At 51.7% G+C, this 26287-nt stretch overlaps 2 protein-coding genes across 14 annotated transcripts in view; both read right to left on the bottom strand.

Annotated features, from left to right (window-relative positions):
- Nucleotides 1-26287, bottom strand: part of LOC139595077 (uncharacterized) — a 261592-nt gene that overhangs the window by 14159 nt on the left and 221146 nt on the right. Inside the window, exon 1 of one of the 13 annotated variants that reach the window (XR_011680853.1) lies at nucleotides 14393-15253. The exons of 11 other annotated variants lie outside the window; for them this stretch is intronic. Coding sequence is in view for 1 of the 2 variants with exons in the window: in XM_071437984.1 (XP_071294085.1) it covers nucleotides 19684-19786 (103 nt within the window). In the remaining variant the exon portion in view is untranslated. Of the gene's footprint in view, nucleotides 1-14392; nucleotides 15254-19683; nucleotides 19787-26287 lie in introns of those variants that run through there. One more of the 13 variants, XM_071437984.1, reaches the window with a different exon arrangement.
- SOX2 (SRY-box transcription factor 2) lies at nucleotides 20543-23161 on the bottom strand. The gene has a single exon (XM_071437983.1). The coding sequence runs from the start codon at nucleotides 22564-22566 to the stop codon at nucleotides 21619-21621; it is 948 nt and encodes a 315-aa protein (XP_071294084.1). The 5' UTR covers nucleotides 22567-23161; the 3' UTR covers nucleotides 20543-21618.

Genomic DNA, 26287 nt, shown 5'->3' on the forward strand with positions numbered 1-26287 from the left:
GCCACCAGCGCTGCCTCTCCCACACCCCTGCCAGCCCCCGCCGGTGCCCAGGGGAGCACCCTGCACACGCTGGGCTGCCGTGCCATGCCATGGGACTGCTTTCCTGGGGGAGAGGGGAACAGAGGGCACTGCGGTCCCCAGCTCTCCCCATGTGCCTGGTGCTCAGCACCCTCCTCAGGGAATCCCTTTCTCCCTCATCCCTACCAGAGAATTTTTTTGGCACGCTGTGTGGTGGTTTTGTTTTTCAATATCACGAGGCTTTTATGTCAGCCTATAGTTTGGGGATCTCTGTGTGGCCTACCCTCCTCCAGGAATTTCACATATAAATCACTGGAAAGCAGGAAATCCCTAAGTCCTGGTAGGAAGCTGTTTACCATGTTTGCCTCAGCACAGACAGCTGCAGACCACAGAGCATCTTGCCTTGTAGGTACCACTGCAACCCAGACACCTGGACCTGAAATAGGGGAACTTGACCCCCTTCCTCTGAGATCTCTGAGCCAGAAAAGTGAGCTCCTGGAATGGGGTTAGAAACTCCTACTGAATTCATGGAGCAGAACTCCCTGATCTTCTCTGTGTAACACTTTCACTCCAAATTCCCTCAATGCCATTGAAACAATAATATTTAGACCATTTGGGGCTGAGATTATTGCTTTAATAAATTGGGTTTTTATTGGTTCATTGTGGCAAATAAGCCCCCGATTGATTTTGCTCCTAATCAGCATGGAGAATGCATTCCGCTGTAATTAAATCCCGTGTAACTGGGCACTCTGTGTTCGCTTGTCTCTTAGCTTGCAGTGGCATGAGATACAGCACATCAAACGCTATCCTCGCCACGATAGGCACCCTGCCAGCCCGCGGAGCGATGATGCTCGCCTTCAGCGTGCTTACAGTGGGTACGGCTGGAGCGCGCTTGGAGCAGCGGGCAGCGCTCGGGAGACGTAGGAAACTTATGAGAGGAGGAAGATGGCCAGGGATAGGGTCCTTTCCCTCGAGGAAGGTTTGACCCCCTCTCTGAAAACACTGCGGGAGAGGCGGGGGCCGCTGGCCCGCCCGCTTTCCCCAGGTCCCCGCAGCCCCGGCGCGGCTCCGCTGCCGCTCCCGGGGGCTCGGGCCGGGGCAGCCGGGTCCCCTCGGCCGGCGGCAGCGCGGCCGGGCTGCCAGGCGGGCAGTTTTGAAGAGTCGATCTTCATAATACAAATCCCCCGGCTTCGCCTCCCCGCCAGCGGCGCGAGCCAGCTTTTTAATTGAATCCCGGGGATTTGGCCGCAGCCGAGAGCCCCGGTTCGGGCCCCAGCGCCGTGGGTCCCCCCTCCCGAGAGCGGGACCGTCTCTCGAGGGCTGATCTCTCGCCTCCACACCGAGGGAAGGGGGGGCTCCGGCGGCCTGGGGGAGCCCCCCGGCCCGGGCCCCCGGGAGGCAGAGCGCGGGCTCGCTGCACCCCGGGGCTGGGGGCGGCGGGGGGGCCGGGGGCAGCTGGCGGGGCCGCGGCTGCTCCTGGCTGCTCCCGCCTCTCGCCCGGGCAGCGCTTTAGGGGGGGCTCAGGCCGGATCCTGCCCATTCTATACGTTAATGCTCTTTTCTCTCCGGCTGCAGGGAAGCAGGCCAGCGGATAATTACCCCTCACTGCAATCCGCAGAGCTGGCCTAATCCGAAAGCTCAAGTGCCCGTAAGTAAAACTTCAGGAAAAGTTATTGAAACTGACAAATACAGGGTGACAAATAATCAATAAAAGCCCAGTCCCACATCCTTTATTGTTTCCAGGCACTAACAGCAAGTAATGAAACCTCGGCGAGGACGGGGGAGGGAGCGGCAAGGACCGAGCGCTGGGCTGGCTCCTGGAAAGCCCCCACTTAAAGAAGCCCAGGGAAGAACCTGGCAGAATAAGGGGGACGATCCCGTCTCTATGGGGGACAGGAAAATGCCACCCTCCCACCGCCCCCTCTTCCCCAAGCCCTTCCTGCCGCCCGGGGCCGGGGCCGGGGCGCTCCGGATGGGCGAGCCCGGGAGGCTCCTGCCCGGCCGGGAACTTGTGCCCGAGCCCGCGGGCAGGGACGCCCCGGAGCCCGGTGCCACCCGGCAGCCTCGGGCCACGCACCTTCTTCACGCACCCGCACAAAAAAAAGAAAAAAATCAGGCGCTGTGATCTGCGTTCTGAAATCTATAACATCCCTGAACACCCAACGCGCTCCTTCTCATTAGCATCTCGGCCCTGGATTTTCCACGCCGCAGTTTCTAAAGTTTCAGCGAAGGACGCCGGGCAAGATAAATCCGTGCTGTCGTTTCTCTCCCTTTCTGTCTCTCCAAATTAAGTTTTGATCTATCAGTTTAAACACTGGCCAGAAAGTTGATTCACTTTCTGTTAGGATTTCGGGTTAAACCGGGGGCTCCTCCAGTGTCTTTAAGCTTTTGAGCTGTGTAAATGAACTGCAGTGTCACATAATCGATGGGGAAAACTCAGCTGTCACAGATACGAAAGCAGCCTCCTGCCACAGCAATAACGTGATTTGGCATTTCAAAGTTTGGAAACGTGCTGTCTGCGCGTCCGGGGCTCGGGGAGGAAGAGGGACGGGAGCGATGCTCGGGGCGGGCGGGGGGACAGCCCCCAGCCACGGTGGCCCCGGCAGCCCCAAGAGCCGGCGCCCCGCACCGCGGCACCCGCTGCCGCTCCACTGCCGCTCCCTCCCTTCCCGACACACGCTGCGAAAGTTGTTTCCCAACTTTGGCGTTAGGGGAGGGTTGACCCAGAACAAATCTCAGTGTCTCGGTGGCCTTTCCAAAGCGGCCGTGCCCCCCCCGCCCCGAGCCTGCGGGACGTGCCCATCTGGAGCACGCACCGTGAGAGCAACTGTGCCGCGTACAGCCACAGCGGCCATCAGTCACTAAAAGCCACACGCTTCACTGGACCGGGGATAAAACGAAGTCCTGGTGACGCCTGGTTAAACCACTGACCCTCTTGCGAGGGCTGGAGAAGGGGGGAAGGCGGCCTCCTCCCGACAAACGCAGCTTTGGGGGGCTCTGCAGGGCCGTGCTCCTCTCCCGGCGCTGGCAGCGCTGCCCCAAAGGGGACTCGGCGCGGATGTCCCGGGGTGCTCCATGGGGGGACGAGGCACGGACGGGGAGGGCCCCGGGCAGAGCCCCCGGCCCGGCCATGACCCTGGGCGGCAGCGGCAGCTCCCGTGGGCACGGCGTTCCCTCCGAAATGGTTCTGTTTATATCGCCTTGGGTGGAAACACCAACCCGCGGGCAGGGTGTGCTCTAAGCCGCGGGGTAAACACTGCCCTCGGTCCCCAGTCCCTACTGCACACCCCGATTCACCCCACACATGCGCAGGAAAACAACTCACACAGCACGTTCAGATGCTTTCTGGAAGGGGACGGCTTTGGTTTCAAATTAGGAAGCTCTCTCAGATGAACGATAAACTCCGCTTTGGTCAGGCTATGGTGTTTATTCATATCTTTGTGGTTTTTTCCTCACCAAAAAGAGCCCCGGGGGCTCAGTCAAGAAACAGGATTTCAGATAGCTTGATTTGGCATAAGGAAACTTTGCATTTGTAATATTATAAGACTCCGAAGGGGAAAAGTGAAACCTCTGTAGCCTGAGACAAGAAGTGTGCCTAAGTGCCACTGTGTTTCAATCCCCACTCGGATATAATTTAAGTCTTCTCTGGCTTACAGTAATATGCTCTCCAACCTTGAGGCTATCCAAAAGGGGGGGATTTAATGAGGCCGAGTTTATACACTTATATAATTTAGGGGTTTCGCTGTAGCTGTAAAGTGACAATTGGTACATGTGTAGTGCAAAAGAGCTGAAATCCCATCCAGGGACCAAGTTGGTTATTTCTGAAGGAGCTGTCATTTCCAGCAGGGGGGCACAATGAGAAGGCCAGGAGCAATGGAGCTCTGATCTCCACCAAGGAGAGATAAGCACCTGATTAAAATGGGGCTCTTGTTCCCTCGTTACTCGATCGTCGTGTGAACTTACCTTATTTTCAATTATAGGCAATGAGTGAGTCGCCCAGATTGTAATACACCTATAGCTTTGGGTTTACTCCTCTCTTTGTTATCGAGACCATCTCTCGGACAGATTTCTGGACCACTCATAGCATGTGAGCACAGAAACGCTCTGAAGGAGGGAGGGACGTGGATGTGAACGCTCCGAGCCCTGCAGTGCGAGCGCAGCACCTTCACCCTCCCGCACGCCCCCGCTGGGGAGCGAGCGGGAGGCCGGGCCCAGCAGAACCAGCCTGTGGAAATCAGGATGTTTACAGCACACAGACACGTGTGAACACCACCAGAAAGCGAAGGGACAAGAAGGCATTAGGTGAAGGACTATTTTGTGCTGCACATCTGGTATTTGCTCATTTTCCAGGTGAACCCAGGCACGGCGGCTGTCGCAGGGCACTCCCTCCTCGGGTCACTCTGGAGCCCAGGTGTGCACCGGTGGCATCAGACAATGATGCACCTCTACGCTGAAATTTAACGCACTTTGTTCTCCATTTTAATATTAAATGGTGCAGTGTTTGCCAGATTATTATCCCACTATTGCTTGTGCATTTGTCTCTTATGTCTAGTGCCTGTCATTACACAAAGCGTTTTGAAGAGCTAATTTCAAAAGACAGAAAGTCTACACTTACTATAAAAGTCATTAAATTAGCATGACAAGCATAAAGTTCCTAGGTTATAATTTGGTTATAGATCTGAAATCTTCCCTGCTTTCTCTCTCCACTTGAAGGATGAAGGCTGAAGCGAGGCACCGACTCGAAGTTAGGACAATTGAGCTGTCGATTGTTTGGTGGAGAAACAGGGAAGAGATGCGGGCTCCAACACCTCCTTTTTGGCAGAGCACTGGGTGACAAGAAAGAGTTCTGATTTTCTCTCACGTCTCCCAGCCGCCAGAGAAAGGTGTGATCAGATGGTCTTCTACTACAACAGGTGGGAGCAAAAAAAAAAAAAAAAGGAAAAAAAATCTCGATGCATTTCTCGTCGATTAAAATGTTGCTGGAATAGCAGGACGCGTGCCTTTTATATCCCGCTAAATGCTAAGATGGGAAGATGTGTTATAAAAGCCGCCATTGGCTGTTTCCCCTAAGGCTGCAACATCCCCTTAATTTTAATCGCTTCTTGGTTTCGGAAGAAAGCCGTGGAGAGGAGGGGGAGAGCTCCTTCCCCCAGCTCCCCGTGCATCTGCAGTGACAGGGGAGTGCAGGAAGCCCCGGTGATGCCAGGACCGGCAGCGTGGGAGCGCCCGCTCTGCCCGGCCGGGCATCCTCTCCCTGACACGTTGCATTTCGACAATGAGAAAATTAGAGAAGGGACGGGGCATTCAAACGCGGTGCTCACAGAAGAGGCTGCCCTAGTAGTTGTTTAGTCTAAAAATCTGCTGTCAACTTTTTTTTTTTTTTCCGTCAGGATCAGCGAGGCGCGTTTCTTTGCGCTGGTTCGTTTGCTTTTAACCAGGCATGCTGCGAATTGTGGAAGCTTTCCATTTACCTTTTCTTCTTTAAGCGTTTTAATTATCATCACTGACCTGTTGGGCATACCTACAGTATCAATGTCCCTTTTACATCGCTGCCTTCCCTTTCTCTGCATGTTTCTGCTATTTAACACTTGCTACCTTTGCCATTAGAGTCCTAGAGTGACCCCCATGGGTATCTTTGAAAGAAAGACCCTCTGCATTCCAGCACTGCCTCCTTACCCAAGTAATAGCAAAGGGACCATTCAGACACATGGACCACACTGAAGCATTAATTAGGCTGATGAAATCCATAGAAATGTATGGATTCAGCATAATCGAGTTTCTTCTGCTGACTATAGTTAAGGAATACGTGAGCAGCTGGGAGAATAGAAAGTACTGTTAGGGTGAAGTCATGCATGTAATTGAGTATATTTAACATAACCATTTTAATGATCGGTGATTAAAAGTGCATCTACTTAAATTGTATACCTCTGCAATTTGTCCATATCAACTTTAGAGCACACACAAAGAAAAGGTCGTCATATAAATTTATAAACAAGATCCCTTCCTAGCTACACATGACTCGAGCTGGAATGATAACTCAGTAGCAGCGAGGGGGGAAAGGCCTTTCACGAGAAAATAGCTACGCCAGTACGATATTAATTAATCACTGGTTTGGCCCCTTTTCTCTCTTGTGCAGTCACAGTATTAGAAGTGCATAATAAGTGAGTTTTCTTTTCATCCGTAATTATTTATAACAATCAGATCACTCGGGAAAAAAATCCCTGGGTTTCTTTCCAATATTCAAGGAGTATCTTTTCCCTTGCTTGACAATAGTGTGTGTGTGTGTGTGTGTGTGTGTGTGTGTGTGAATACACATATAGTCAAATAGAATATTTGGCTTATTTTTTGCTTTTTTTTTTTTTTTTTTTTTTTTGTCCACAGAAACATTGCCGGAGATCCAGCAAGGAAACACTAAATGATTAAACTTCTCCTGACGCTAAACTTGCACGCAGAGAGGTTAAGGACTAGAAACACGGACAGTGTTTGGGGGAGCCGCAGTTGATGGGCACGGCCGTGTCTCCTCGCAGGAGACCCCCGAGAATGGGAAATTAGCAGTCGAAATCTGCTAGTGGGGACTGGATCCCACAAAGCCCACGCGTTGGGAAGGCTGAGTGTCTCTCTCTCGCCTATTCAATCTGCCCAGGCTGGTTGCAGCGAATAAATAGAGTCATTGTGGAGCCCATACACAAACCGACCCAACTCCCTCCCCCACCCCTTCTCGCCCTCCCCCCGTCCCTTTATGCTTAAACGCACACAAATCTGCAGCCGCTTTGCACTAAGAGGAGCCCAAAGTTTTCTTCCCTTTACTGTACAACGCCTGTGGGAAAGGTTTATTCACACGTATGGAATATGTACTTATGTCGCAGAGACGGGGGTTCACGCTGGGTGAGGGCAAACCGGAGCCTGCCAGGAGCAGGACCCATCCTGCCCTCGCCCCGCCGGGCGGGCGGGCGTCCCTGTCCCCGCGGAAGATAACGGTTCAAAGTGGCCAGATGCATTAAACAGCCACAAAAGGGGCCAAGAGGGATGGGGGCGGGGGATGGGGGGAAGATTCACTTAAGTTTCTGGTGGAAAACTTAAATGCTGCCGTCTCTGCCTCTCCCAGCATCGCTGCAAGGTGAAATCCATTTGGCCGCGTCCCTCCCAAGCGGCCGCAGCCCGGCGGGGCGGGCGGCAGCCCCGCGCCCGGGGAACTCGCTCCGTGCAAGAGAATTTGCAACCTTGAAAGCATATTTTTCTTCCAGCTATGGTGGCACTTAGATGATAATGTAGGCAATGAAACTGGGGAGATTTATATCTTTTGGAAAGTAGGACGAGCCAGATGGTAATAGCGTCATTAACAAACAAACTTAGGATCTGCAAGTGAAGCTTGAAATTGGGAAAGAGATCTGGAGAACAAAAGGAGCTGCTGTTGGGGGGGTGGGGGGGGGGGGGGGGAAGAGTCCCTCTTCTGCCGGCCAAATCTAAGAGCACATTCTGGAGGGGCTGCTCCTGCCCAGCACTAGATAATAAACGACGGCTTTTTCCTCCCCCGTTGTGACTGAGAAAGGACAGAGAAAACTTTTGCAATAGGCAAATGTGGCATTTATTTATGTGTAACCCTTTGTAGTCTCAAGTGTCCCAAATGGGCCTTTAATTCAAATCCCTAGTTTGATACGGAGAGATCGCTTCTCCCAAGTTTATTTTAGAGAAACAAAGCGCCGCTTGTGGAAGTTGAAGGGCCAAAAGTTCAGTAATTATTTTTTTGAATTAGTAGCAACGAATAAATATTAAAGGTTAAACGTTATTTGCTGTGAGAGTGGAAACATCTGAGGGATTTATTGTGTCTTCGAGTCTTTTTTTTTTTTTTCTTTAACCCCCTCAAAGACCGCTCACTCTTTGCTAGAAGGCACCAACGCAGCAGGGGCGAGGGTCCCAGAGCAGGGCCGGGATGTGGGATGTTCAGAGAGGCCCCTGGCCGGGCTTCTGCCCTGCATCACCCTTCGGATTTGCTCTCCAAACCCACTCCGGCAGGTTCTCGATGTCTCGAAGGGAAAAGGCCTTCAGCACAGATTTACCCAGCTGAGAGTCCATAAACACCCGAGACCCACCAGCTCCAGGGCTTCAGCAGGAGGGATGGGCTGTGTGCCTCCGAAATTTTAACCAGTGTGTTCCCAAATGCCACAGAAATGTTTGGAGGTCTTTAGAAGATGCCCGTATCTCCCTTCCAAAGTTGATGGTTATTAGATGATTAATAATTTAAAAGATGCCTGTTAACAGCCCCAAGTTGAGAGACATGGACCCACGCTCTAAAGTAAAAACCTAACGTGGTTTTTTTTTTTTTTTTTTTTTTTTTTTTTTAATGTGCTGGAGATCTTTAAAAGCCCCGAGGACTTACCCTTAAGGCATTATTCAAAGAAAAAAAACCTGAGACTGGCGGTTCGTCACAGGCAATTGTAAAGGGTTTCAAAGGACCGATCAAACGAGTTGGAGAGTAATCTACATTAAAGTCCGGATGGCAGTGTTACAACATGCACCTGCAGGGTATTTGCTATCCGTGCCCCTTACAGAGCTACAAATCACCATTAAAGAAAGCTGCTTAAGCTTCCTCCGCGCTTCTAGAAAGACTTACTCGGGCTCCTTCACTTTGATATTTATACATCTTGTTATTGATAAGTGTGGGGCTGTTCAGCGCTCCCTTCCCCCTCCCGGCCTGTCCCCGGGCACTTTTGCACCAGCCCCTCCCCGCCCCCACCCCGCGCACGGCTCCGGGCGGGCGTTCAGGGGCCCGGCCCCACGAACGACACGCGTGGGCGTGGGGTTATCCCCCTCTCGCTGCCGTGTGCCGGCTCCGGGAAAAGTTTCGGTTTATTTAATGTATGTAGTTCCCCCCCAGGCTCTGTCACCAAGGCGACCGGGGCAGCCCAGGCAGCATCGGCACGCGGGATGTCCCGGCGGATTTTCTCACAGTTGCGGGAGGCGCAGACATGGAAATGAGCTCATTGCGGGGGAGTGGCGGCCGCCTGGGCCACCCCCGGCCCGGCACGGCCCGGCCCGGCCCGCTGGTCCCGGGGCTGCGGGACTCGCTGACTCCCCTTGAAGGCATTTGGGGGAAGTCGCGCAGTTTCACCGCTGGCCGCGGAGCGGGCACAATTAACCCTTGGCGCGCCGCGGGGCCGCGGCCGCCGGTCGGGAGAGCCCTGGCGAGCCCCGCTCCCTGCTGCGCCCCCTCTGCTCCCGCACTCCCACGGGCAGCACTCAGTGGGCTCGGCGCTCCCCCAGCCAGGTGATGGCAGCGGGGAAAAGTAAAGTTGTAAGACAAACAAACAAGCCGGGAAAGCTAGGAGAGGGGAAAAAAAAAAAAATCAAGATTTTTCTACCCACTCGAGGCGAAAAAGTTCAAAGGTCAACAGGGATTCATCAACCGCTTCCCACGGCTGCAGGCAGGCCGATACAATCAACTTGGATTTCTTTTTCGGGTAATTTTAGTGATCAGGTCTGTGTTTTCAGTACTTCCCTCGACTGGGTTCTCGCAAAGGAACAAAAACCGCACCCGTCGCAGGTGTGAGGCTGCGGTGCCCCCGCTGAGGGCCCGGTGCCGGGCACCCCCGAGGCAGCACCGCTGTGCCCTGGCGGCTCCTGCCGCGGGCAGCTGGGGGAGCGCACCGGAGGGAGCAGAAAGGGGTTTCGCCGCGCTGGAGTCACAAAAGGATTTGGGTGGTTTGTCAAAAATCAACTAACGCACCAACGTAAGGGACAATATCTCGAATTTGGTGTGCCTGCCTCATCTCTAGACAGCCCTGGCAGCGCGGAGGGCTGGCACCCATGGCCCTGCTGCGTCCCCTTGCTCCCGCCCGCCCATGACGGGGCTCTCTCGGCAGCCAAGGGCGCATTGCTGGGGCCGGGGGGAGCTGGGACGGGCCGGGGGCCAGCAGGGCTGCCAGCGCCCACCGCAAAAGTTTCCCAAGTCAACTCCTCTCCTGGAACTGTCCTCGGAGGGGCGGCGGTGAGGAGGGGAGCGGGACCCGTGCCCCGAGCCGCCCATCCCAGGCAGGGCGCCTCCAGCGCCAGGGAAAAACCCGCGCGGCTGCGGGAGCGGATCCGCACCGGGCTGCGCCCCCCTCCGCCAGAAGTCGCTCAACTTCTGCCTTGGAGCCCCGGCCCCGCCGCCGGGACAGGCTCCCGCTGCTGCCAGGGTGGAGGGGCAGGGTTTGGGGCAGCGGGGCCGGGCAGAGGAGCCCGAGGCAGGGGCACCCCGGCACAGAGGGTGGCACATCGTCCCGCACCCCCCGGCGCCGGCAGGCCCGGGCACCTCTCCTGCCACATAACGGCGAGCGCAACTTGCAGCCGCCTCTGAACTGTTGCAAAACAAATCCCCGGTACGTTCGCAGGGCTGGCGAGAGGGTGGCGGCACCGCCGAGCGCCCCAAGCCCCCCGGCTGCCCCCGGCGGCCCGACACCCCCCAGGCCGCCGCTGATGGGGGGGCCCGCGGCGAGCGAGGGGCGAGCGCGCCTTGGCCGAGCGCTAATTTGGTGTGTACGCTTAAGGCGGCCATCTGAGCGCTGGGTAGCAACGAGGGGAAAGGGGTGTATTCGCGACTGGAAGATTTAGGTTGTTGCTAGGATGTGAGAACAAAAAATCTTCAATAAGTCGGGGAGGGGGGAGGACGGGGCAGAGGGGGAGGAAGGGGGGTTACAAGGTTTGTCACAGGGAAAAGTGCAGACATCTGCTGGAACTTCCATATCTAAGCTGTTCATTTACAGGAGCCAACTTCTGAAATCTCCACAATTAGATCTGCATTGTTCTTTCTCAACAACACTGCCTAGAAAGAAAAGGTCTTCTCTGTCGGGGCCAATCCAACGAAGCGTTTGACGTTATTAAATAATAAAGCGATTGTGATTTACATTGTTGTTCAGAAAAAGGGCCAATTATCCACTGTTATGTTGCCATAAAGATCATATTAACTCGAATTAGTAATCAAACAATATGCTAGCGTTAAAAGTATAGAGAGGACAACGCGACTGGTCTTGTTGCATCCTCACTTTTTCTTGTAAAACCAGAAGCATAAATACACTTGAAAGAGGCGCAGAAACTTCATCCTTAACGGGGAAAAAGCGAAAGAGGTACCAGCGTTCGTGATTAATGGTCCTCTGTGTTGACTGTTTTCAATTAATTCAAAGCCACCCAAATCTCATATTGATTTTTCTGTTTACAAATTAATTCTTCTTTCGAATATCACGGGAAATGTTTCACGGTACTCCGAGAACCAGGGCGATTTTTTAATGTAAAGTCTTTTAGGATTTTGATTTTGGGGTGCTTTTTGTTTGTTTTTCATTTTGTTTTGAGTTTGGGATTTTTTTTTTTTCTCAGAGTAACGTTTTCTAAAGGCGTCTGAATTCCAAGCAAAGACGAACCTCACCACCACCAAAACGCAAACCCAGCCGCATCCCTGCACTCCAGCAAATTTCCTCTGCCATAATCAAATAATTATTTTTATTAAAGCGGTTATTAGGTTTATAACTCATTTGCCACTTAAATTTGTGCAACCAACCAAGGCGATCTAAATAGGTTTGAGTTGCCCCTTGGGTCCGGGATGTAAGCGGTAAGAAGGAGGATTAATTATGGGTGTGTGCAGCAGGAGGACACAAAGGCTGTCCGGTGGCGCGGGGAGCGGCGCGGGGCGCAGCCCCTTCCCGGGCGGGGCTGGGCTGCCCCCGGCCCCGGCAGGGACCGGCACCCCCGGAAAACTCCCCCGCGTTTGTTTCTGAGCTGCCGGGGGCCAAGGCTGGGGCTGGGGAGCTGCAACTTGTTGGCAGTAAATAAGGCGCTGTCAGGTGATGATGCTCCGGCGCGTTTGAAACGTCCCGAACAAAGTGTAAACGAGACGCTTTTCATACGGGATTATCGATGTGATACGATACGATATGATCTGATGAAATGATACGGCAGCATCGATCTCTTGTCTCCTGTTTGGACAAGGTCCATTCTTTGTGCGCAGGATGACGGGATCTGCCCCTGGAAACGTGCTCCGAGCGCCCAGCGGCACCTGCCTGGTGCCTCTAATGTCATTTATTGCCAACACGTTTTGCTATCGGCTGGGGGTGGGGGCTCCTCGGAGCTCAGGTAATAACCGGGTAGCTGTCAGCTTCTCCCGTTTAGCACTACTCAGGCAAGAATGGCTTTGCCAAACTGTTCCAGGAGCTGATGCTATTTGTTACCACGATTAGGGGAAAAAAAGAACATTCACAGTAACATGGCTTTCTATAAGCAAACGCCGAGCAATTTTCCTCAGCGCAATGCATCAGCAAGTATATCCAAAAGAGCTTAATCTACTTCTTGCAGGTTAGGTGCAAGAGAAATCAGCAAGGGCTGCTCCGGGATGCCATGAAAATCCCGGCTCATTGGCTTGGCCGCGATAGGACGAGGCACATCAAATCGAGGCGGAGAGGGACAGAATCAATCATTCCTCTTGGCTGAGGAGTGAGCCCTCGCCCTGGAAATAATTTCGAATAAAACTTGTGTAACCAAGTGTAACCTAGCTTACTCTGAGCAGATCGTCGAGAGGGTAAAAAGAAGTTTAAAAAATATTATGGAAATTAGCCAATAAAACAATCTGGACTGAATTAATAAGAGTGCAAAGTTTGTATCCATTTATAAGGATAATATATTAAGCCAAAAAGGAGACAGGTTATCTCTAAACAGGATTAAAATGCGTTCGTGTATAGGATTAGACCATCTCATCCATTTAAAAACAGTGTCTCTCCTCCTCCCCACAACACTTTATTATATATTAAAAAAAAAAAAAAGGCAAAAAACTTTCCCCGTTAGAAGCACTTGGGAAATGCGTTTTATTAATCGAGAGCCTTTTTTTTTCTTGTAATCAAATGCAACTGATGGCCCTGAATAAGCCGCCTTGTTAGGAAACGGGCCATTTTTTAAAACCTGTGATCAAAACAGACCTGTCTTCAGAGAGAGCACAGCAGATTTAAATGTTGGTCAAAAGGAGTCACAACTGTTCATTAAAAGCAAACCCTAACTAGTGCTAATGTATAGCCATTTTGTGAGCTCAGGACTGTAGAAAGAGGCGAAAAAAAGTCTGAGAGTGTGAGCTGATGCCGTGCTGGCTGGCAGTGTGTGGTCTATTGTAGGGAATGTGCTTTTTCCACTGAACAGAGAGCCCCCCTCTTTTATTCCCCAGCTCTACTGCACCTGCACTGGATCAGGGAGCTACTGCCATTCACCACATCAACAGAGAAGACATCTCTGACAGCACTCAATTCATTACATTTCTTCCTGCTTTTCAAACCAACGCACAAAAAAAAAAAAAAAAAAAAAAAGAAAAAAAAAAAAGAAAAAAAAAGTATTGCCAATCAGTGCCTGGGGTGCAGGGAAGAAATCTTACAATAGTTTATATTCGCCGCTCATTTTGGATTTCATTAGTCAGAAAACTCACTTCTCAGCCAGTTACAACTTTTTCTTTCTTTCTTTCTTTCTTTCTTTCTTTCTTTCTTTCTTTCTTTCTTTCTTTCTTTCTTTCTTTCTTTCTTTCTTTCTTTCTCTTTCTTTTCTTTCTTCTCCTTTTTCTCTCTCTTTTCTTTTTCTCTCTCTTTCTTTCTCTTCCCTTCCTTTTTTCTTTCTTTCTTTTTCCTTCTTTCCTTCCCTGCTTGGGGGGCTGCTGGAAGCGGGAGCTGGGGCCGGTGCCACTCCCCTGCCTGGCCGGGGCTCCGCAGCCCCGGGAGCGGAGATGGGCCCATGCCGGGGCTCCCCAGGAGAGAGTTTATTCAGAACTCATGGGAGCAGAGCAGCTCTCCGGAGACGGGGGGGAAGCAAGGGCCGAAGAGCCCGAGGTGTCCCGCAGCAGTTGCGGGGGCAGCGGGGTGTGGGGGTGTCACCGGGGGTGCCGCTGCGGGGAGGGGACGCGCCGGCCCCCCCTAACCCATGGAGAAAGTTGTTGTCGGCCAAACTTCTCGAAAGGGACTCCAGGGAATTTGGGGGTAGCTTGGTTTCTTGAGGAACCGTTTTTCAGAAGCATTTGCAAGCGAAAGAAACCGAGCCGAGGGGTTTAGATTCAGGTATTTGATCTCGCCGGACCCAGACATCTAATTAGAGTGGCCTCAGTGATTGAAATGGTGTTAATTCCCATTGTTCCCCGCTCAGATCCCTTGGCCCTCCACCGCTGGGATGCTCTCCTTTTCAAAATTCTAAATAAAAATATTCCTATTCTAAACAACCAACCGACCAATTTCTGTATTTCCCCCTTTTCTGGCCCATTTTCCTCCATCACAAGCAAAAGCAAAAGCAAACTCCTGAGTATTTTTTTCGCAGACGCTGGCAAAGAATAACACCCCCTCTGTGGGATCTTAACAGAAATAAATCACAAGGAGCTCTTGCCTACCTGAAGAGTAGGAGGAAATCCGACTGTCTGGTTTCGGGTGTAAAGTGTGTATCGATAAGGAAGACACAGCCGACTCAGAAACGGGACCCAATTAATCTATGGGTTTCTTTACATCACCCCCTGTTAGGATGTGTGCTTTGGAAATATTGATTCATTGCGACAGGAAAGTCGCAACTACTGTGTGTGCATAACACGGGGAGGACACGGAGCGAGAACCCGCAGCAACGCAAAGCCCACTCACGGGAGAGCCAGATTGCTTTTTAAGCTAAAACTAATAATTTCATAACTGATTCACATTCAATCTGGCGCCAATGACGTCACGGGGTATTAGCATACGAGGAGGGATGAAGCCAGTGTGGCTGGAGTTGATAAGGTGCCTCCTGAGGAATTCGCTGCTTGTTTTAATACATTAATTATTTCTCTGTCTTCCTCTACTTCTGCAATTTGTAAGAGCTTAAAGGGGCCATCATTCCCAGCGATGCCAGAAGGACACGTTGGAGAGCTTCTCCCGTGGCAGCAGAGCCCGGGGGCAGCGCGGGGATGAGCCCCGGCCCCGCTCCCGGAGCCCGGCCCGGCCCTGCGGAGCCCTGCGGGACTTGGCTCTAATGGAGCCGCCTCCGGGCCTGGGCGTCCCCGCTCGCCCGAGTAAGGTCGGCTGGCCCGGATGGGAGGCGGGTTTGCAGGATCAAGCCCTCAGCTTGGAACGCGTGTGAGTTGTGAGTGTGCGTGAGTGAGTGTGAGCTGGTGTGCCAAGACACCCCTGCGGAGCCTTCCCGCGGGAAAGCCTCTGCAGAAGCCCGTGTCTTTCCAGCACCCGGTGGGATTCCCCCCTCTACCCCTCCCCATCCCCATCCCCATCCCCTGCCGTTAATCACGATTTTCTGGGGAAAAAAAAAAAAAAAAAAAAAAAAAAAAAGAAGAAGAAGAAAAAAAAAGCGCCCACATTACGTCATCAGCCCTAACTGCTGCGGAGATGATGGGGTCACCGAGGACCCGGGGCGGGGGAGCCCGCGGGGGGTCGGGCCTCCCCTCCCGTTCCCTGGGGCAGCGGCCGCCTGTCCGGGAGCGGGGGCGCGTCCCGCCCGGGGGCCGGAGCAGCGCTGTGCCCGCCGCTGGGCTCGGGACAGGGGGACGCGCTGGGGGAGACGACAGACACAGCCCAGCTCCGTGCCCCGGGGCTGACAGCGCTCCCCCGGCCTCCCACTGCCCCCAGAGCTTGTAGGAACCGGCGGCACCGCCGCTTTGGCCCCAGCGAGCTCGGCCGGGCCCCGCGGAAGCGGCCCGACAGTTCCCCGCCCCGTAGGGTGCCCCTCGGGGACCCTCCCGAGCTGCGGCCACCTCGCCCCTCTGAAGAAGGCAATGCCTTGGAATAACCGCTCGGTGACTCGAGTCTGAAACACATTTGGGGGAAAGGAGGGACGGAGGGGTGTTTTTATCAGGGGTTCGGGGGAACGGGTAGGGAACGGGCGCAAAACATAAACAAAACACAGAGAAATCCTAAAAGAATTAAATTTAAAAGGGACGAATTTAAAAAAAATAAACACCAAAACAAAAACATCAAAACATAAAGCCACTCTGCACAAGCTGTCGCCCACATGGCAGAGGTCCTGCGAGGCAGCGAGCTGAGCCAGCGGATGAGCCAGGGACAAACTCCTGCGGGAACTTCTCCGGCCCGGCCCTGCTCCGTTCCCCGCGGGCGCTCGCAGCGAGGACCCCCCGCCCCCGGGCTTCCCCCCGCTCTTCTGCGGGACAGCCGGGCCCGAACCCGCACCACACCGCTCGGGAAGGGCCGCCAATGCTCTCTCCAACATTGCTAAATTGTAATGAAAAATTGCAGCTTGTTTCGGCGCGCCCCCTCCCCCTGTACGCACAGGCGCACACGGATACAAACACACGCACACACAGGCACACACAGGCACACTCACACACGCACTCTCACACACGCACAGCCACAGCAAACCCTCTGCGAACTCCAAAGCAAAGCTCCAAAATCACCCTGCGAGGGTCGGGGTTTCGCTTTGTTCCCCCTCGCCGCTCCGCCCGCCCGCACCTGCCGGCGCTGAGGCTCCGCCGGGCCCGGAGCGGCCGCGGTGCCCGGGCAGGGCCGGCCCGCAGCACGGAGCTCGCCCTCCCGCTCTGGCACAGCCAAACGCGCAGCTCCGGGAGTTTCCATTCCACCCCGGGCTCCTTTCCTTTCCAACTCGCAAGTGAAGCAGCCCCCACACTCACTGTAGCGCTGTACGTCCTCGCCAAGTGAATTGATTCCTCAAAAGCAAAATAGTACCAAACTCTCGCAATTCCCCGTGCCATCGTCAGAAAAACTGGTTTTAATTACCAAAACTGAAATAGCGGCGGTGCTAACTAGCAGGCGATCAAACCGCAATCAAACTTAAATCTCTGAGCAGTTAGCTATAAACTGTCAGCAATTGAAAAGTAAACCTGGTGCACACAAAGGCTCTGTTTAATTTTCTTGTTGTAATGGCTCTAAATGAGGACCCCATCACTATGCAGTTAAGCGGTGTTGCTTGTCCCCCTGAGGCGCTGATCAGTTCTTTTTAATGTGAGAAAACTGGCAGCTCGAAGCCCGTCAATGGAGCTCCCACAACAAAAGTCCTGAAAAGCTGAATGAATTGGGTTTGTAATTACTGCTTCCCTCTCCCCCCTTGCAGCTTATCTCTTATTCATTCAACATACATTATTGTCACCTAATCGCACACTCCCAACGTTATTTTGGGGTTTTTTGCCTTTTTTTTTTTTTTTTAGTATCTACTACTATGGACATGTTTGTTGTAGAAATTAAACAAAATAATCCTCCCTTCTCTCTCCCCTCCTCACCAAGAAAAATGTTGAAACGACAGTGTCAGGCGAGGCTGACTGGCGTTAAAAAAAAAGCAAAGACGAAGCTCTTCTGCCATCAGAATGTCAGCATTTTGCATATATCCTCGGAAATCTCACAACCACCGAAGCAGGTTTTACATTTTAGTATTTGAGTTAGATCAGGATTTAAATGACTGAAGTGTATCTAATCACACCTATCAGTAATGGGCCTCTTTCTTTCAGTGGGACTTACATTATATACTACTTAAATTGCTGGGCTATCTACCTCCTATTCGGAGGCAGATATCCAGCTCTGCTGCCCGTTGGGGACGAGGAGGAATAAATATTGAGAGAAAACACTCTGCTGTGGGGATCACCGTCACCCCTGATGTCCCACCCGGCACCAGTGGGCATCTCAAGGAATCAAAACGTGGTTTTGGCCAAGAAATGCCTGTCGGCAAGCGAGAGCCACGGGCTGGAGCCGGTGCTGCGAGGCAGAGCCTCTCCCCAGATCCCCCACTGCAAGAAGCTGTCGGTTGCAGAAATAAGTACAGCTATTACAACCAAATCTACTAACAGTCTAAATAATTAATTGAACCATTGCTCTTTGACCCTTGGAAAGTCCAGTAGGGACCCGTTTGTAGTAATAATACCCCCGAATGAGCCCTTGTCAAATATTCATTTAGTGGTTAATGTGAGCGATTTCCCCCTGGGACAGTCTGTAATACCAGCTTCCCAGCTTTGGCAAGAAACCCTGCTAATCTACCTCTCCAGTTCCGCAAAATATTTTAACACCCCAGTACTTAAAAAGCCGTAAAAAAATCACAGGGGAAACTATAATCTTATCCTTAGGTTCACTTCGGCTGTGTAGAAGGTTAGGGAAACATTACACTGGTGCTCTTGGGCCGAGCATCACTCTGGCGATAAAATACACAACAATTCACGAGAGAGAAAGCACAGAGAGCCCCAAAGGTCTTCAATAACCAAAATAAAAACATACCCACGAGCTCTGCTACACATTTCAGCTGCCATAAACGAAAGCCCAGGATAATGGCTTAGGTGTAAATGGCGTTATTGAATGTGTTGAATTTAAAATGAGCAGTGGACAATGGCGTTCCTCCAAGTAGCACTTTAAAAATAAAACTGTTCAGCTGTACATGTAAAATGCTTTGGGTTATCCTCCCTAAACGGATAAATGGATGGATGGATGGATGGATGGATGGATGGATGGATGGATGGATGGATGGATGTAAGGAATCTGTCCAAGGGATATCAGGTTTCAACCACATATATTCCAAATCGTACTCCGAAATCTAAGCTTAAACAAATTGCCCTTATAAAAAGTTGCTGAATTCACTAAGCCTGAATATGTGGCTTAGTGCCTTTTGTTTAGGGGTATTAGCTCGCCTTCTCTATGCGAATTGTAAAAGGACCAACATTTCCAAATACCCCCCTCGAATATTTTAGTTAGCACTTCAAAAAGGGGCCAGGTTTTATTGCTGTTAATTGGCTAAGATTCGCTTTTAAAAATGGAATCGTGATATCGATTGGGCTTTTATTCCTGGTTCTCTTTTCTCAGCGAGGCAAGCGGGAGCGGGGATGTGGGCTCGTTACCACGTGAATAATCCCCAAATGCATTGCAAACGCTCACAGCTCTGAAAAAGAATGTTTTACTCGTTGCATTAGCGTAAAAGACACAGAAAAGGTTGAGAATCTGCAAAATTTTTTGTCCGGCCCAAGTACCGCGACGGTGCAGAAATAAAAGAGACAAAGGGAGCTAAACTACAAAACCAGGCAGTGAGCAAATCTCCACGTCTCCTAGTCTGGCAATGCTAGTTTTCATCTGGACACCAGGCTTCAAGGATGGAGGCCAGAACTCAGCCTAGGAAATTGCAATACCAAATAAAAGCCACAACCAGCCAGGTAATTTTGTGTGTGTGTGTGTGTGCGTGAGTGTGTGTGTGCGTGTGTGTGTGCGCGTGTGTGCATTTCACCCAGCCTTCTTCCCCCCGACCTAAAGCGAAATCCAGTGGCTGACAAGAAATATCGGAGAGAAAAGCTTAGCAACGCTTGCCCCGTGCCGGAGTGCCCACTTCGTGCCTTGCCTAAGCCAAACATCACATGCTTTCCTTGCCACGTACCACATGCCATTAGCAGAACACACGACCAGTTTGCAATCACAGTTCTTCAAATCCCCAAATTCGTACCTTTTCCTTTATTATTATTATTATTATTATTATTATTATTATTATTATTATTATTATTATTTGCATCTCCCTCTCGCGCGTTTCCCCGAAGGGAAGCAGGCCCAAACACCCGCTGGGGCTGCCGCAGGGGCTGCCCAGCCGCGCTGCCCATCGCCCCTGCCCTGCCCGGGCCGCGGGGCCTGGCGCCGGCCGGGGCCGCCAGCGCGGAGCGGCGCGGAGCCCCATCCTCGGCAACTGCGGGTACGACGGTACAAAGTAAAACTCTACCTGGCACGGACGGTGGATCTCTCCTTCTATATGGCGGGCGCCACCGCTTCTCTTTGGGGCTGTGACCGGCTGCAGAGAGGGTCCGAAACGGGGCTACACCGCGCTGGCAATTTAAGAAATAGGATTCAAGAAAGAGCTGTGATAAAACGTGAAAGTCTCTGGCATTCGACTGTTTTTTGTTTGTTTGTTCGGTTTTTTTGTTGTTTCTTACCTCTGCCCGGCCAACCCTACGCCCGCCCCCACCTCTCACCTCCTCCTGCGCGGCCCAGGAGCCAGGAGAGGAAAGTTTGGGAAGCGGCGGACAAAGGGAGCGGGGAGGGCTGAGCCCGGCCAGGCCGGGCGCGCTCGGGTTCTCGGCCGCGGGAAGCCGGCTCCCGTCCTGCCTGCCCGGCGGAAGGAGGCTCGGCTGGGAAAGGGCACAGAGAGGAGCGCGTTATCCGCCGCTGGGAGCCGGGAGGCCGCGGCAGTGCCCGGGGCCCGCCCGCCGCTGCCGCCGGCCCCGCCAGCCCCAGCTCGGCCCCTCCGGGGGCAACAAGTGGCCAAAGGCAGCGGCGACAGAACCCCCGGAGCCCGGAGCACCCCGCGTCCTCGGGAGGCAAGGGGGGGAACTGGGAAGCCGCCTCTCAGCCCGCGTTCCCGTCCCCCCGAAGGAGGCACAGGCAGTTATTCCATTAAAGCTATCGTACTTTTTCTCTCTACATACATACCTATAAAAATATTCATGCGTTATTATATATATATAGTTATATATTGCTGCATTATTTATCGTATTCGGTTGGCTACGATGATACCTTCTACTGCATGAATTATTCAAAAAACATCTTGCGTTACAAAAATAAATCCAAGACTCAAGCGGAACTTCAGTGTCCATATGTCAAAAATTTATTTATCTCAAACTGTGCATAATGGAGTAAAAACTTAACTTGAATATGTACCTGTTATAAGGATGGTATTAGTTCAAATATATACATGGACTGTCGGCAGACTGATTTCAAATAATACAGAGCCGAATTTTTAAAATACAACTACGGAAAATGAGGAGAAAAAAAAAGAACTTAAAATATCATCACAATAAATTTACAGAAATATTACAAACCATAAGAAAATATTTCAAACACAGTAATTTCAGGTTGGTAATTTTCCTTTTTTTTTTTTTTTTTTTTCCTTTGAACAGGATGAAGTCTGGAAACAAAAAGTTATTATAAATTAACAAACGGCGTGTGAACCTGCATGGCAATTTTTGCTTTTTAACAAGAAGTAGAAAAAAAAAAAAAAAAAGAAAAAATTTAGTACAATCTAAACGTTTGCCCTTATCCAGCAAACCAAGCCCATGGTTCGCAAGTACTCATCCTACCTTTTTTTATCTTTTGTACAATTTCTAAAACAATTTAAATGTCCAAATGCCGTAAAATAATTTCCTCTCCTCTCGCAGCTATAAATTCAGCTGCCACAACAACAATGGTCCAAGAAGACTCTAATTTTTAAAAATAATTGGCAAATTCGCGAGCTTGCTTTTTTTTCTTCTCTCTATATTGCCAATGGACATTCTGATTGCCATGTGTCTTTTGATAAATACTGTACAAAAGTTGCCTGCAAATATTAAAACATTTTCCTCTTCGCTCTTTGAGTCTAGCTCTAAATATTATTGGTAAAGACTTTTGCAAACTTTCTGCAAAGTTCCTACCGTTTTAACTAGAACTTTTTAAAAGTTTTGTGTAGTTGCTTTCCCTCCGAGATCTATACAAGTTCCTTGTCGGTTTAATTTCTGACCCCCCCCACCCCAAACCCCACCCCCACCCCCCTTCCGGAGTTTTCTCTGTACAAAAATAGTCCAAAAAAAAAAAAAAAGTCCAGAATTTCTAATAAAAGTTTTTTTGTTGTTTGTTTTGTTTAGTTTTCCTTTCCCTCCCCTCCCACCCCCCCGGCCCCTTTGTCTTACATATGTGATAGAGGGAGTGTGCCATTAATGGCTGTGCCAGGAACAGGTGCACTCTGGTAGTGTTGGGACATATGAAGTCTGCTTGGGGCAGCTGGTTCTGGTACTTCAGCACCTGGTAGATACATGCTGATCATGTCCCGAAGGTCCCCAGCTTGGCAAGGAGCCCTTGAATGAGACGAGGAAGTGACTACGGGGGGACTGGAGCTGGATTCCGTCTTGACCACCGAGCCCATGGAGCCCAGGGCCATGCCCGGGGTCCCTTGCTGGGAGTAGGACATGCTGTAGGTAGGCGATCCGTTCATGTAAGTCTGCGAGCTGGTCATGGAGTTGTACTGCAGGGCGCTCACGTCGTAGCGGTGCATGGGCTGCATCTGCGCCGCGTTGTGCGCGTTCAAGCCCGGGTGCTGCGGGTAGCCGAGCTGCTCTTGCATCATCCCATAGCCTCCGTTGGTCCAGCCGTTCATGTGCGCGTAACTGTCCATCCTCTGGTTCACCCCAGCTCCCAAGGTGGCCCCAACCCCTACCCCAGTCGTCATGGTATTGGTGCCCGGTGCCAGTAAGCCCCCCGGCAACGTGTACTTATCCTTCTTCATGAGGGTCTTGGTTTTCCTCCGGGGTCGGTATTTATAATCCGGGTGCTCCTTCATGTGCAGAGCTCTGAGCCGCTTGGCTTCATCAATGAAGGGTCTCTTTTCCGCCTCGGATAAAAGTTTCCACTCCGCCCCGAGCCGCTTGCTGATCTCGGAGTTGTGCATCTTCGGGTTCTCCTGGGCCATTTTCCGCCGCTGCCCGCGGGACCACACCATGAACGCGTTCATCGGGCGCTTGACCCGGTCCGGGCTGTTCTTCTGGTTGTTGGCGGCCGAGTTGGAGTTGCCTGTGCCTCCCCCCGAAGTTTGCTGGGGGGCGGGAGGTTTCAGCTCGGTTTCCATCATGTTGTACATTCAAACTACTTTTGCTGGAACCAGCCTTGAGCAGAGAAACGAGGAGCAGCCGCAGCGGAGTCCCAAGCCGGACTTTTTTTTTTTTTTTCCTAGGGAGGGGTAGGAAAGGGGGGAGGGGGACTCCCCAAAACCACACTTGGATCAAGATCAGGATCTTCTTCTTCGCTGATGGATTAATAATGCTAATAACTGCTATTATTACCGCCGGAGTCTTGATTTTAAAAAACTTCTTCCTCCTTTTTCCTTTTTCTCTGCCTGCCGCTCTCTCTCTCTCTCTCTCTCTCTCTCCCTCTCTCTCTCTCTCTCTCCACCTCGGTCTTAAAGAGCCAGCAAACTACTTTACCCCCTTTTGCAAACACACACACTCTCTCTCTCTGCCTTGACAACTCCTGATACTTTTTTGAACAAGTTAATAGACAACCATCCATGTGATGGGGGCTTGTCAGGCAATAAATGCGTTCGCTCCGGCCAATCAGCGCTCGGCGGCTCCGCCACTGAGGACAAGTCTCTTCCCCTGGTTTTGCATGAAACGGGGCGGGGGCTGGGCGCGCCGGGACGGCTCGGCGGGGAGGCGGGCCCGGGGGCGGCCCGGGCGGCCACTGGGAGCCTTTGTATCTCCCCTTCCAGCAACAGGTCACACACGCCTTTTGGAGGAAGTGGGTAAACAGCATTGTTGCTACGTGGTGTTTTTTTTCTTTCTTTTCTTTTTTTTTTTTTTTTTTTTCCCCTTTAAGTTGATGTTGGCTTGGGGCTAGGAGAAGCCATGGGGGGAGCGGAGCGGGGACGGCTTCCCCCAGCCCTGTGCCGGTGCCCCTCGGGACAGAGGGGCCGCCCGGCCCTGCGTGTGCCTCGCTCGCCCCGTCCAGGCCGTGCAGTCCCCGTGAGGCGGAGCCCCCAGCCGGGCCCTGCTGCTGCCGAGCCCGCAGCGCACCGCCCGGGCAGAGGCTGTGCCCATCTCCCGGCCATCCCCCGGGCCCTGCTCCGCTCCACAGCGCGCCAAGCCCTTCCCCCGGCCTCCGGCTCCGCAGGAGGGGGATGTCCAGTCAAACACCGGTTTCCCACATGCCATCCCCGCCGAACACAAAGCGGGGCCGGGACCCCTCTGCAGGTGCTGGGGAGGGGTCCGGGCCGCGGTCCATCCGCCGCTGGGCCCGGCGGCACCGTCACCCCGGGCCCATTGCGGGCCGCGGGCGGCGCCGGGTAGGCGCAGCGCGGGGCCGGGGGGACGGCCGGACGCTACAAATACGTAGTTTTGTTTCCCTTGTTGTCACTACACGGGCTGCACAAAGCCCCGGCTAAGTTTACTTCCACTCTCTTGTTGGGATCTTTGTTGCTAAACCGCACTTGACGACAAAGGAAGGAGGGGAGAGAGGACGCGGAGCGGGAGCGGGGGGAGCCGCTCGCCGCCCTGGCCGCGCTCCCCCGCGCCGCTCCGCGCCTCCCCTGCCTCGGCGGGGTTGCTCCGCCTTTCGGTGCGATGGCGCTCACGGCGTGGAGCCGGTGGGGGTGCGGAGCCGCAGGGGCCGGAGCGCGGCCGGGGCGCGGGGCGGGGGCCGGGGCAGCGCGGGGCGCCCCGACGGCCTCAGCCGCGGCGCTGCGGCGCCCCCTGCCGGCCCGGCCGCGCCCCGGGCGGGAGGCGCCGCCGGGAGCCGCGCGAGGGCCGGGGGGAAGGGAGCGGGAAATGACAACCCGGCGGAATAATAATAATAATAAAAATAATAGTCATAATAACAACAAAGAATAATAATAATAAAAAAAACCCCGCCGGCAAACGGGACGCATCTCTTTCTTTTTTCCCTCCACGTAGATTATGCAAATAAATCGGGTCCAATGCGTTTAATTCGAAAATGTATATATAACCCCTAGATAAGTGATAGGTTAAACCGTTGAAACATAGGTGCAAATCATGAGATGTGGGGAATAACCGGATTGGGATTGTCCAGACACTCCTGAATGCACGGCGGCTGTTAACTGTCTTATTGTTCTCCCCTTGGTCTCCCGTTGATAAAGTTATTAAAAAATAATTTTAGGGATAATTATTTTGATTTTTTTTTTTTAAAGAGGGTGGGTGGGCGGTGTAGGTGCTTGCTCATTGTGCTAAACCGATAAGCGAGGGTGGCGGTGCGCAGGCAAGGGGTTATTTTTGCTCTGGCTGTAGCTGCGGGAGGTGCGTGGGGTGCACGGGCCAGAGCTCCACGCAGGACCAGGCATCGTGGGCTGCCCTGTGCTCACTGAGAGCCTTTCGGGGCCTGGTCCTTTCCTAATTGCATTTATCATACGAAGAAAGGATGGGAAATGCCTAACAATTGTGCTATCGGGAGTATTTACGGCTCTGTTTTAATTAACACTTTTAATTATCGATGCAATAAACTGGCATATATAAATAATAGTGCAATACAGGAAATAAGGTGAGGGCGATGGCTCTTTCGGGATATTTTGTGCCTTTCCTCTGGGTATGGAGGTTTGCTTGGTTGGGAATACACACACGGGTGGGCGGAAGCAGAGGCAGACCGGGAAGCTGGCTACAAAATAAAAAAAAAAAAAAAAAAAAAAAAAAAAAAAAAAAAAAAAAAAAAAAAAAAAGAAAGATGAAATGGTCCCTGATTTTCTATATTAATGACAATAACACCACTGCTCTCTAAGAATACAGCCAGGGAAGGGAGGCCTGCAGAGGGACGGTTTAATCTGAGTGGATTTAAAAAATCGTTGCCTTTGGTATAATTTATGGAAATGAAAAGTGCTTACATTAAACAAATAGTCTGCAAATGTTCTCAGTGATGGGCTCTGCGGCACACGCACTCTTATTTCCAGGTTATGAGTCTCTTAAAAAGAAAATGAATGTTAACTACTTGGATTTTATGTATTTATTGTTCTAATGCTCGCCGATTTTTCTAAAAGCCCTATGGATACAACCTATCGTGTTAACTGTATCGGAAAGAATATACACATTTTCATATTATTTTTTTCCTGAACCTACTAGTAACCAATCTAAAGCAAACTATTAAGCAGACTTGTGGAGATGGGAGATTGCAGCTCCATTTTTTGTCCTTAGCTGCAAATAGAGGTTTAACTTGCAGTAATTAGGTGAGAACTAGCCAAGCATCTTACTATTATGATGCTTGTTAAAAACGCTTCTTTTCTGCATCTGCATTTGAGTGTGTTCCCCTCCACTCTTAATCTTCTTATGGAAATGAAGGCGAACGGCAGGGAACCTGCAGAGACTTAGAGAATGTCCTTGTTAACTGGAATTTCTCAGCATTGCTAATTAGCAGAGTTTGACGACCACCAGTATTGGGGAAAGCTCTGTTTAGCCACTCACAAACCCTTCCGAGGAAGAGCAGACTAATTTTATTTTGTAATTAAAATCTGAAAAGGCCCCTATTTGACAGTTAGGGCTATGAGAGTTTTATCTCCCCGTGAAATAATTACTGCCTTGATAACTCAATTTTCTGCAAAATGTCAACTGTGAGCTCCAAAAGTTTTAATTTCATTACGTTAAAAAAAAAAAAATAGGCAAAGACAAAAATGTCCAGATAAATTTCCTCTTGCCCCTCTTATGCTGTAGCAGCCCAGCGCTCAAGTTAGTCAGAGAAGTTTTAATGAACTAACTATACCCAGTCTCTGGGGAATTTCAGTCATCACATGGTGGGTTTGCAGTGGTATCCCGAGGAAAACTTGGGGGGATATTGTCTGCAATGCCCTGGAATAAAGGCCACATTTG

The sequence above is a fragment of the Agelaius tricolor genome, unplaced genomic scaffold (assembly GCF_023055355.1).
Source record: "Agelaius tricolor isolate 1412-34295 unplaced genomic scaffold, bAgeTri1.0.p SCAF_12, whole genome shotgun sequence".
Taxonomy (NCBI): Eukaryota; Metazoa; Chordata; class Aves; order Passeriformes; family Icteridae; genus Agelaius; species Agelaius tricolor.

Bases quoted from the DNA above. Each gene is read 5' to 3' on its own strand.
- SOX2 (XM_071437983.1), bottom strand. From the start codon at position 22,566: ATGTACAACATGATGGAAACCGAGCTGAAACCTCCCGCCCCCCAGCAA.